The sequence below is a fragment of the Microtus ochrogaster genome, unplaced genomic scaffold, assembly GCF_000317375.1.
Source record: "Microtus ochrogaster isolate Prairie Vole_2 unplaced genomic scaffold, MicOch1.0 UNK16, whole genome shotgun sequence".
Lineage (NCBI taxonomy): Eukaryota > Metazoa > Chordata > Mammalia > Rodentia > Cricetidae > Microtus > Microtus ochrogaster.
The window spans coordinates 1664726-1677002 of NW_004949114.1; the positions used below are offsets into that span (position 1 = coordinate 1664726).

At 54.3% G+C, this 12277-nt stretch overlaps 1 protein-coding gene across 1 annotated transcript; it reads left to right on the plus strand.

The window, feature by feature from the left end:
- The first annotated feature begins 4541 nt into the window (after positions 1–4541).
- On the plus strand, positions 4542–9764 carry LOC101983196 (cytochrome P450 2W1). The gene is made up of 9 exons (XM_005367102.2): positions 4542–4903; positions 5882–6044; positions 6276–6425; positions 6500–6657; positions 8254–8427; positions 8744–8882; positions 8969–9153; positions 9323–9464; positions 9577–9764. Exons 1-9 carry the CDS (start codon positions 4721–4723, stop codon positions 9762–9764), a joined length of 1482 nt encoding a protein of 493 aa, XP_005367159.1. The 5' UTR covers positions 4542–4720.
- Positions 9765–12277: the final 2513 nt, after the last annotated feature.

Sequence of the window (12277 nt, forward strand, 5' to 3'; positions counted from 1 at the left end):
AAAAAAAAATTATAAAACTAGCAGCCCCTCTGAGAGGGCAGGGTTTGGAGAGAGAATTGGGCTGAGCTGGAAAGCCAAATGAATATCATGTACCAAGCATTTGGCTTTCCTAAGGATGCTGGGGATCTAAACCCAGGTCACCACGCTTGCAACGGAAGTACTTTACCAAGGAAGCCATCTGTTCAGCCCTGAGATGTTTCTTTTTTATATATAATTTTCAGTTTACGTGTCTGAAAGGTGGTGACAGAACTCCCAGCTTTGACCTGATGTTGTACTACAGCAGCCCACTCAGGCTGACAACAGGAATGTGGCTGTGTCCTTGGACTGTGTTCTACACCTAGGTTCTCCCAGGTCACCCAGGCTTCCTCCCAAAGCTGGGTGGGAACTCCATCTCTTTATGACCTAGCCTGCTGAGAGCTCCAGCATCCCCCACAGTGCCTCTAGAGCCAAGTGTGGGAAATACAGACCCCGCCAACCCTTCTGATACCAACACAACATTGTATTACATGAAGGACATATGATCGGGAGCATCTTGCGTGGCCATCTTTGGTGGATACTCAGGTCAAGGCCAGATGGAACCTGAACCAGGAATCAGAGCTCTGCAACCGTCAGCCTGGCCCCAAGTAAGTCTGATGAGAACAGACCCTCAGTGGATTGAGCAACCGCGCTGGAGACAGTTGGCGCCACACCTTTGCAGGGTGTGGGGAAATTCCATAAAAACTTAAAAAGGGAACAGCCCGGGGCTGGAGATGTAGCTTAGTAAAACTAAGATTTAATCCCCAACACTGAAGAAAAAAAAAAGAAAAAGAAAAGAACAGCTACAGGCATGATGGTGCCTACCACGCCAGCCAGCACTCTTGGGAGGAGGAGTTAATGGTCAACCTGAACTACACATAGACTCTGACTCAAAACCTTAGAAGTGGGATGTAATTCAAGGTGCCTATTTAATATATCACAACGGGCCTGACCACTAGGTTCTCCCAATATTCCTCAGTCATTAGTCCCTACCTGTGACAGGGCATATAGCTGGCATGCCCTGCCCGCACCCCAAATTTCTCCAGCCTAGGGGTTGGGCTGCCCTTCTCTCAGCTGCCCTAATTTAGATAATACAGCGATTTTGATGACCTGATTCTTTTTCTTTGCTTTGCTTTTTTCTTTCTTTCTTTTCTTTTTGTTTTCCTTGAGACAGGGTTTCTTTGGGTAGCTTTGGAGCCTTCCCTGGCACTCGCTCTGCAGACCAGGCTGGCTTCGAACTCACAGAGATCATCCTGCTTCTGCCTCCCGAGTGCTGGGATGAAAGGCATGCGCCACCACCACCCAACAACCTGGCTCTTTTTGCCTACCCACCCCTTCCTCTCCTGGCTTTCCCCTCTTCCCTCTCCCCTTCCACCTCACATTGCTCAGCTCAGGATCATGGATTCTCCTAAACGTCCCTGCCTCTGGCTATGCTCTCCCTCGTGTCTACAATAAACCTTCTCCAGCATGACCTAGAGGCAGCCATGTCCTTTTGATTTCTTAATTCTTTTTTCATTCATCGAGCACCTGCTCAGAAACCCCCAGTGAGGGGCTGAGAATGTGCTGCAGTACAGAGAACTTGTCTAGCAAGGCCCTGGCTTCGATTCCAACCCCCCACAAGAAATGACAACGAACCCTGCACTTCATGCAGGCGTCCATCCCTTTGCTCAGAATCCACTCTGCAACATCTCTTGCAGGTGTGCGCAGTACCAAGCCTCACTATACAGGCCAAGCTGGCTCAGAGCTCGCCATCTTCCTGCCTTTGCCTCCCCACTGCTGAGATCACAGGTGTGCCCACCTCCCTCTGCTTTACCCTGCTTTTTACTCTGCTGCAGGCTAGGAATACGAACGTTCACGCCCACCGTGCCCAGCCCAGCAGAGGAGGCCTGTGTCTAATTCTGGGTACACAGTCATGTTAAAAACAGCACTAAGCAATGTATAATGGATTGAGGGGCACACTGGGCTGGAAGAAACTGCAAGGTGACTGACTGATGCTTGCTAGTTTAATTGCGGTAAGGGCCCAGACACATGCCAAAACACATCCGAAACTGTTTAAAATCCCTCTCCCCACCTTTTTTGTTCTCGGCTCTGGTGGGTGGAGCCCTGGGCCTGGTGCACGCTCAATGAGTGATCTGCTGCTAAACTGTACCTAGCTGCAGCCCAGATAGTGTGCGCGATGCATGTGGATTTATGTGCACTATGCATGTGGATTTGTGTGTGTTGATAACATTGTAAGTGCTAGGGGTGGATGGGTAAGCATGAAGACTTGTTTTCTATTCCCAAACCCATGTAAAGCCAGGCAAAAGCGTGTGGCATGCACTCGTCCTCACAGCACTGAGAAGGCTGAGACAGGACAGCCTCTGCTGGCAAGCTGGGCAGCCAGTCTAGCGGAACTGGTGAGCTCCAGGCCAGTGAGAGATCCTGTCTGGATAAACAAGGCAGGGCTTGGGAGATGGCTCAGGGGCTAAGATGCTTGCTGTGCAAGTTTGAGGATTCCCAGATTCTATGTAAAAATGGATGTGGTACCTTCCACGGTGCAATCCCAGTGCTCCTACAGCAAGACCAGAGGTGAGGATGAGAGAAATCCCGGAAGCCCTTGGGCCAGCTAACCTGTCATATGCAGCTGCAAAAAAGAGACCGTCTCAAATAAGGTGGAAGGTGAGGACTGACACCAGAGGTCATCCTTTGACCTCTACACACATGCTGTGGTACATATGTACTTGCAACATATGAACATGTACGTGTGGCATGTAACACACACACACAGACTCTTTCAACTGGGCGTGGTGCACACTGACAATATAAACCCTAGGGGAGGAGAGGCTGGAGGATTAAGAGTTCAAAGTCAGCTTCAGTCAGGTAGTAAATTTAAGGCCAGCCTGAGCTACTCGAGTGATGAAAACCCTTTATCAAATAAACAACAACAAAAATCCTTCCCCTAAATAGCCCTCAAGCTAGCTGGGTAGTGTTGCCCGTAATCCCAGCCCTTGGGAGGAAGAAGCAGGAGGATTTGGGCCACACCAGTCATGGATGCTCCAGCCTTCCTCTAGGGCCCCAGGAAGGAGATGCTCACATAAACCTGGACATCAGATCACTTTACTTGTCCAGGCAACTTTGGGGTGACCTTCTGTGGGTCTTTAGGGACTCTCATGCTGGCAGCGAGCTCATGTCTGCCATGCTCATGTCCTGGAGGGGTTGCAGACTCCAGCCCTGACCACCCTGACACCTCTCCTGGCTTCTCTATACCTACTCCTCATCACATTGTCCCCGACAGTCAGGCAAATCTCAGCTCACTAGCTGCAGTACAGACTCCATAAAACACCATCTGCCTTGACTCCCCCCGCCCCCCTCCCACCCAATGCATAGTCGATGGCAAACGGAGTTGTACCAGTCTTGCCCTGGAATTGTGATGGCACGATCCCGCTGGTCCCTCTGCCTCTGATTTCCACAGCCCTGACTCCCGGCCAAGGCTGGCACACCGTGAGTGCTCAGGAAGTGCTCCCTGCAAGCAATTATGCAGATTTCCCTGGCTGGGCTGGATCCCTGCCGTGGATGCCCAGTAAGTGGCTTTGGCAACAGTTGAAGCATGGCCCAGACATCTACAGTGGTGACAAGGAACTGTCCCAGCCCAGGCTCATGCTGTTCCAGGGAATAGAGGTGCTAGGTTCACAGTTCAGGTGAGATGCAGTCTAGGTAAGCTTTGCTCCACAAGTCATACAGGGGAGCAAGACCTGGGTGCAGGGAGCGGGGATGGCTTCTGCTTCAGCTCAGCATTTGTGCAGGGTGTGGATGACACCCCAGGGGACAGGCCCCATAGTGAGGGGCCCTATTGGAGGTCGGGTGGGGGGAGCACTCCAGGTGCCTCATGTTGAGGCAGGCTGTGGGAAGCAGCCCAGCTACTTCTGGTGCCAAAAGTCACCCGCCCTGCACAATCCTATCTCAGGGGCACCTCCTCCCCAGTGAGGCCACCAGGGTTTAAGAGGAAGGATTAAGGCCCAGACAGTTGGGGCTGTAAACCTGGCCACCTGCTGTGTCTGTACACAGTCTGCTGGATAGCCTCTCAGTGTCTGGGTGGCCTTGCCCCTTACTGCAGGCTGTGGGGTGAGCTCCCTTGACTTCAGAAGACTCTGGCTGCTTCTGAAGGCCGTGGGCTTTGAGGCCCTTGATGGCTGCACAGAGTATTCAGTGTTAGATAGAGATCCTGCTTCTGGAGGCTCCAATATAAAGACGCAAGAGACTCTTCTTTTCAGAATGAGGAAGGAGTCCCCAAAACCACAAGTTCCACTTCGATGAGGAGACCACGTAGAACTAACAGGTTCCCAGAGAACTAAGGACAGAGTAGACAATGGACTTTGACCATGTCACTGGAACCTGGGGGCACATGGAAGGGTGTGGATATCCTGGAAGCTTGACCCCGAATGGTCCAGGCTTAGACAACCTGTGACCAAAAAGCCTTGGCTCTTCACCTCGTACAGAGGTTCTTTTGGCCCCAACTTCAGGCTCCCCGCCACAGAGGCGACCCCACATTTCACACAGCCTGTAGCTTTAAGTCTCTTGCTGGGCTGTCCCCTGCGAACTGCTCATTCCACATTCTCGGGGTGGTGGGGTGGGTGGGGTGCCGGCACGCCCTGGGGAGGATGGCTATAAGGCACAGGGATCACGGGGCCCCTGGAGAGCTGAGGGTTTGCTCAGTTCATCTGTTCACATGATTCTGCTGCTCCTGGGTGTCTCGGGGATCTTGCTGCTTCTGGGGCTTTGGGGGCTGCTCCGGGGCTATGCCCGGCATTGCACCCTAGCCCCTCGGTGGCCCCCTGGGCCTCGCCCTCTGCCGTTCCTGGGGAACCTGCATTTGCTGGGTGTGACCCAACAGGACCGGGCACTGATGGAGGTAGGGTAGGCAGTCCTATGTCATCTCACTGCCTCGATGGTGTCTGTGTTCCAGCTCCGACAAGGGAAGCCAGTGTGGGATACAAGAGCCCAGAGGCTTGTTCCCAGAGAGCAGGGGTAGGAAGTAATGCATAACCCAGGCTGGAGATGTAGCTCATTGTAGTGTGGTTATTCAGCATGCAGAAGGGCCTGGTTCTATGCCCACACTGCAAATAAGCAAGCAAGCAAGCAAGCAAACAGCGAGAAGCACAGTCCAGGGTCATGGCTCAGGAGTGGTGGGCAGGGTGGGCTCCAGGAGGCATATTTGCGGGAAAGCCTGCATGGGACAGGTAGAAAGAAGCTGGCAGATGTATCTAGTAGTGCCTGAAATGGGGTACGGTTGCAGATCGTTAGGCAGTGCCCTTATTTGAGAGGTGGGGGAAGGTCACTGGGGTATGGGTTCTCCCCAGGACCCAGAGGTGAAGGTATGTTGGTTGCCCTGCCTCTAACCAGGGCTGACAGACTCAGTGGGGTGGAGGTCCTTGAACTTTGTCCAAGGGACTCTTGTTTGTCGAGAAGTCCACACACCTGCAGACCAGACTTGAAGTGGCTCTGTCCCCACCTTTCCTTGGGTGGATCAGGCTAGACTCCACGTGGCTTCAGGCACTAGGTTCAGGTCCTACTTCAGGTCTGATTCTAGGCAGTAGATATCGGGCAGGCCCAGTCATGGCTCTTGGTGAGACCGGCACAAATTCAATTCCTGCTTTTCCGTTTTCAGGGTTTTTTTTTTGTTTTTTTTGTTTTTGTTTTGTTTTTGTTTTTGTTTTATCTTTTAAGTGGGGAGATGGCAGTCTGAACATCACCCCTTCCTGGGGAGACTGGAGGGGTTCTTGGGGTGGTCCCCTCCAGCTGGAAAGTCCACAGTACTGTTGTCCTGCTAATCCCAGCTCTTAGAGGGTAGGTAGGGGTTGCCTGTCTGACGCCTGTCTGTCCCTACCAGCTCTCAGAACGCTATGGGCCAGTGTTCACAGTCCACCTGGGATCTCAGAAGACTGTGGTGCTGTCAGGCTACGAGGTGGTGAGGGAGGCCCTGGTTGGGACCAGGCATGAACTGGCCGACAGGCCCCCGATCCCCATCTTCCAGCTCATCCAGCAAGGCGGGGGTAGGTGGGCACTGGGATGCCCTGACAGATGGGGGGTCTTGGCCTCTTGGGCTGGTGCCGGGGAGGAACAGGATCAGTCCATGGCAAGCCTAGAGAGGTATGACCAAGGGTAACCTCTGAATGGGAGGGGCCTGGAGTTAAGCCTGGGGCCCCCAGTTGGGTCCCCTATTCCCTGCATGCATCATCAGGATGGGGAGTGGCTAGCACTCACGGCTCATGTCTACCCGACAGGCATCTTCTTTTCCTCTGGAGCTCACTGGAGGGCGGCTCGCCAGTTCACGGTGCGGACGCTGCACAGCCTGGGGGTGGGACAGCCCCCCATGGTGGGCAAGGTGCTGCAGGAGCTGGCCTGTCTTAAGAGGCAGCTGGACAGCTATGGAGGTGAGTGGGGGCCCAGGCTGCCCTTCCCCGGGATCTCTGCCCCCCTGACGCCTGTTTTCCTCCCCGACCTCCAGGCCAGCCCTTCCCCTTGGCCCTGCTGGGCTGGGCACCCTGCAACATCACCTTCGGACTCGTCTTTGGCCAGCGCTTTGACTACCAGGACCCTGTGTTTGTGTCCCTGCTGAGTCTCATTGACCAGGTCATGGTCCTGTTGGGGTCACCTGGCATACAGGTGAGAGACCACCATGCCACAGGGAACTGAGCCCCTATTGAACTAAGGTGTGGGAGTGTGTGAGGTCAGGGCTGGTTGGTACCCACTACGTTTCCTCCTTGCCCAGTTGCCAGCTGTGTCACCCTTTGGACAAGGAGCCCTGGGGCTAGGGAATGCGGCTTCCCTGCTAGAGTGTGTGCCTAGCGTGCACAAAGCCCCGGGTTTCAGGCCCAGCATCAGACACCTGCCATTCCAGCACTCTGGAGATGGAGTCAGGAGGGTCATAATTTCAAGGTCATCTTCCACTACATAGTGAGTTTGAGGGCAGCCTAAGCTACACAAGACCCTGTTTCCAAAGAGAAAACAAAAATAAAATGAGCAAGGAATGGGTGACATTGGTCAAAGATGGACATTGGTTGACATGTTTTGCACGTGAACCAAGCCTATGCTCTCTGGCAGGCCTTAGCAGTATTGTGGGGCCCATGTCCCAGAGGTCCCCCACACCCAAGCACCATTTATTTATTTATTGGTGTGAGGGTGTCAGGTCCCCTGGAACTGGGGTTACAGACAGTTGTGAGCTGCCAAGTGGGTGCTGGGAATTGAACCTGGGTCCTCTTGAAGAGTAGCCAGTGCGCTTAACCACTGAATCATCTCTCCAGTTCATCTTATTTAGTTTTTGAGAGAGAATCTCAGAGCATTTGTATCTCTCTGTGTAGTTGTGGCTGTCCTGGAACTCTATATAGATCAGGCTGGCTTCGAACTCACAGAGATCCACTTGTCTCTACCTCGTGAGTACTGGAACTAAAGATGTTCTTGACCACACGCTCCTCATCACAGAAATCATGAAAATGAGTCTTTCTTGTGCCCAGTGCCCTAAAGTTTAAACATGGATTAGGGCCACCATGCTGCCAACTGAATCCTAGAAGACAGATAGTAACCAGCACCCAGCCGTTACAGTTGGGCCCTGACTCAGGATGAGGCCCCATAGGGGGTGGGGAGAGCAGTCACTGTGGTGAGCATGCTCTTAGCATCCCACCTGTGCAGTCAGAGCAAGCAGTAAGTTCATCCTCAGAGCACTCCCTGAGGGATGGAGAGGCGGGTCCCTCTGGATAGCTCGGGCAGTAGAGATGGTCCTTATTACTTTAGAGCAATATGTGGCATTTCCACCAGTAATTGCCACTGTAGGGGCTGCTGGAATCCTAAATACCTACTGGCACTAAACCCACTCTACTGTAAGCTACAAATTGCCCCTCCCCAAGACCTATGAGACCCCATAGCTGTGACTCCTTCCCCATGGTAGCCATCCCTCCTCTGTCCTTCCCTTTCAGCGATGATAGAAAGGAACACGTCCCTAGGCAGCCATTACTCTTGGTCTTGGCACAGCCATCCAAGTGCATCAGGTCACCTGGCTCCTTCCTGAATGCCCTGAGATTCCCTCCTAGCCCCCGGACTTCCAGGAGGGTGGTGAGCCTTCAGTACTGTGGGCCTGGTGCCCTCTTGTGGCCAGGGGCAGCATTGCTCAGTGCACCTGCTGCTAGATGGATTGGCTTGCTCACTAACAGTGACTGCATCCGTAACTTCACCTCTACCCCACCCCACTGTCCCGCCCACTTTCAGCTATTCAACACCTTCCCCCGGCTGGGGGCTCTGCTGCGGTTGCACAGGCCTGTCTTGAGCAAGATCGAGGAGGTGCGCGCCATCCTGAGAACCCTGCTGAAGGCACGGAGACCACCCTTGCCAAGTGGCGGCCCCATGCGGAGTTACATGGAGGCTCTGCTCCAGCAGGGCCAGGTGTGGACAGGCCGGGACTTTCCCAGAGACCAGTCAGAGGCTTAGTGGCCCCAGCCCGGGGGAGGGAACTACTGAAGGTTCTTTCCCATCTGCTGGGGACCGCTGGGAGTCTGTCTCCTCCTCTGTGAGACTGCCTCCTCAAAGTCGCTGGAATGGGCACTGGGGCTGGGTGGAGCCTCAGTAAATGCCATTCACTGCCCCCCACCCGCCCGACTTCTACCTCAGTTTCCTCTGGGGCCTAGGACTGGGGTGGGTCCACAGATTGGGGTTGGATTCCCCAGAGCTTCAAGCCCATTTCTAACCATCCGCCCTGCAGGAGGATGACCCTGAGGACATGTTTGGCGAGGAAAATGTCCTGGCCTGCACATTGGACATGGTCATGGCTGGAACAGAGACCACAGCAGCCACACTGCAGTGGGCAGTCTTCCTAATGGTTAAGCACCCGCATGTGCAGGGTGAGAGTCACCCTGTGGTAGGGGGTTGGAACCCTTAGGGGTCCGGCCGGGGGGGCTCACTCATGCAACGCCACCCTCTGGCCTAGGCCGTGTGCAGGAGGAGCTGGACCGAGTGTTGGGCCCCGGGCAGCTACCCCGGCCAGAGGACCAGCGAGCGCTGCCGTATACCAGTGCAGTGCTGCATGAGACCCAGCGGTACATCACACTCCTGCCCCATGTGCCCCGCTGCACAACTGCTGATATCCAGCTGGGGGGCTACCTGCTTCCCAAGGTGCTGTCCTACTTCTTTGCTCTGACCGGGTGGATGGGGGACTTCCTGGGTCTCATATTCACTTGTCCAGGTGGTGGAGGTGGGAGGCAGGAACTCCCCCAGGTGGTGCTCTGCCCCGTCCCCTCCCTCCAAGCAGATCAGCCTACCTTGGGACCCCTCTACCCTATAGGGCACCCCTGTGATCCCTCTGCTGACCTCAGTGCTCCTGGACAAGACGCAATGGGAGACCCCAAGCCAGTTCAACCCACACCACTTCCTGGATCTCGACGGGCGGTTCGTGAAGCGGGGCGCCTTCCTGCCTTTCTCCACTGGTAACTTGCTGGCCCTCAGCCTCCAGGGAGTACCTTCACTAGCTCTTGCTTGCCCATCTCCCCTCCAGGAGCAGGCCTGGCACCCTACACGGTGCTTTGGTTTCTCTTTCAGGCCGCCGGGTCTGCGTTGGAAAAAGCCTGGCCATGATGGAGCTCTTCCTGCTTTTTGCCGGCCTCCTCCAGCGGTACCATCTGCTGCCCCCACCCGGCCTCAGCCCCGCAGACCTGGATCTGCGGCCTGCCCCAGCCTTTACCATGCGCCCCCCTGCCCAGACCTTGTGTGCAGTGCCTAGATTCTAGGGTGCTTGCACACTGCCAGAGCCTCGCTGCCTCTCCACTGCAGGCTATGGTGTGGCTGAAGCGTCCCTAGCAATGAATGACAGGCAGACGGTGCCTACTTTGTCCCTCTGGACCACAAGCTGAGTACCACAGCTTTTACGTCACAGTGTACAGTGTGCCAGGCTGCCCACATTTGCCCACTGGAATTTGGAAGCTGGCCTTTTATCTGGGCATGGGGGGAGGTAGATATGTCTCCTGTTTAGCCCAGCATCCCTACCTTGGCCTGATACAGTGTTCCCAGAAACCTACCTTCCAGGCTCCTTTATTCTTAACACTACAGACTGTTCTCTACTCTGGTTCCCAAGGCAGTCAAATCCCCAGAGTCTCAGTTTCTTCATTGTTCTCCTTGCCCACCAGAGCCTACTATTGGTTATACCAACTCCGCACCAGGCCATGGGGGTCCCCAAACTCAGATACCTGGTCTATAGCCTTTCCACAGTCCCCAGTGCACCCTCCTATCTCTAACTAGGCAGAATCTGCCAGTCACAGTTCGGGGTGTTCCACCTTTGACTGGAATCAAGGGGACTCCAGGGAATGCTTGAGCTTGACCACAGGTGACCTTTCTGTCCCCTTCTCTTGCGAAGACTGACACTCTGGTTTGGCAGAAAAGAGCATCTCCCAGATGATTTCCTGGAAACCCTCTGCCAGGTTCCTAAAGCCAGGTCTCACCGACAGTGAGTGACCCACCACGTTTCCCACTTGACCTGGCTACCAGGAGACCCAGCGCTATGGCTCTTGATCCTCCTGGCTACTCCCTCCTTTGTGCTGTTGTTTGTATTCCGTTTCTCTGTGTGCCCACTCAAGGCTTTGGAACGCGCAGGCTGATAACCCTGCTGCGCATGTCTGTTGTGACATGCCAGCTCCAGAAGTGCCCCCGAGACAGCGACAGACAGTGCAAGGCTTCCCCAAGTGCGGAAGGGCAGGGCTGGATGCCACCAGGAGTGGGAAGAGCCAGCTGGAGTAAATGTAAGACCCAGATTAGGTGACACTTGGGCCCCTTCTGGCATCAACAGTCTGGTGGTTGGTGGTGAAAGGGACAGGAATGAGTCCCCCCTTGGGCTCTGATGTCACACTGCCTTGATGCTACACCCAGCCAGGGCTTTAAAGTAACTAAACCTTAAGTGTCAGAAGTGTCTGAGGGATGCAGGACAGGGCTGGGGACGGGGTTTGTAGGTAAGATAGGGTCTGAGTACAAATAGCCAGACTGCCTGAGACCCATGACGCAGGGAAAGGTGCACACTTTGGCCGGCTGCCTCTTTCCCGCACGAATGCAGAATTCTGCCACTGTGCCCAAGTGCTAGGGACTTGATACAGCCTACCACTTTTTTTTTTTTTTCCAAGATAGGGTTTCTCTATGCAGCCCTGGCTGTTCTGAAACTCACTGTGAAAACCAGGCTGATCTCAAACTCAGAGATCTGCCTGCCTCTGCCTTCCGAGTGCTGGAGATTAACAGTGTTTTTCACCACTGCCCAGTTCCATCCTAACACTTTCACAAGACCCAGGGACAGCTCAGCTCTGCTTCACTCAAGTGATCTGGTAGAGTTTGCAGCCCGGGGGCTACCCCAGTGTGTGCCCTCTCTTCTGCCATGTGGCATCTTGTTCCAGGCAGGAGGGCAGTGCTTAAGGCGGTAGGGACTGGACCGCCCTCTAGTGGCAGAAGGATCTGAATTGAACTGTGGCTGCTCTCACAGGCTCACTCGGACCTCTGGGCAGCTGAGGGCAGCCTGGCTTTAGCCCAGTTGGCTCTGGTTGGCCATCTATCTCCTCAGTGTGACGCAAGTCCTGTTCACTTGGAGCTAGGAGTGGGCGGTGGAACTCTGTCCTCTTGGGCCTTGCATCAATCAGAGCAGCTGTCACCACCCAAAGGAGACCCCTGAGAGACTGGGCCCGTTAACATCCATGTAGGGAGGGATACCAGTGTGGGAGTCACCTGATCCACCTGAGATCCCAGCCACCATTCCCTCCTGCCTCTTCAACTGTGGGCTACAGCTCTACTCCGCAAAAAAACATTTGGCAAGTCAGACATTTCTGTACAACAATCAAAAATCAGAAGTAAAATGTGTAGCCTGGGGGTGGTGGCGCACACCTTTAATTCTAGCATTTGGGAGGCAGAGGCAAGCGGATCTCTGTGAGTTCCGGGCCAGCCTGGTCTACACAGAAAAACTCTGGTTAGAAAAACCAAAAATAAACAAACAAACAAATAAACAAACAGTTAAACATGTAACAAATCCTGTTTCCTGGTGTCACATAGCACAACTTCCTTGTAGCCTTGGTTCTGGGCACACATGCATGTTCAGAACCACTGTGCACCTTCCTGCCACATGACCTGAACACACCGTGTGTGCCCTTCTGCCGCAAGACCTGAACACACCGTGCTTGTCCTCCTGCCACTTGACCGGAACCACCGTGCACACCCTCCTACCACATGACCTGAACATGCCGTGCACACCTTCCTGCCACATGACCTGAACACA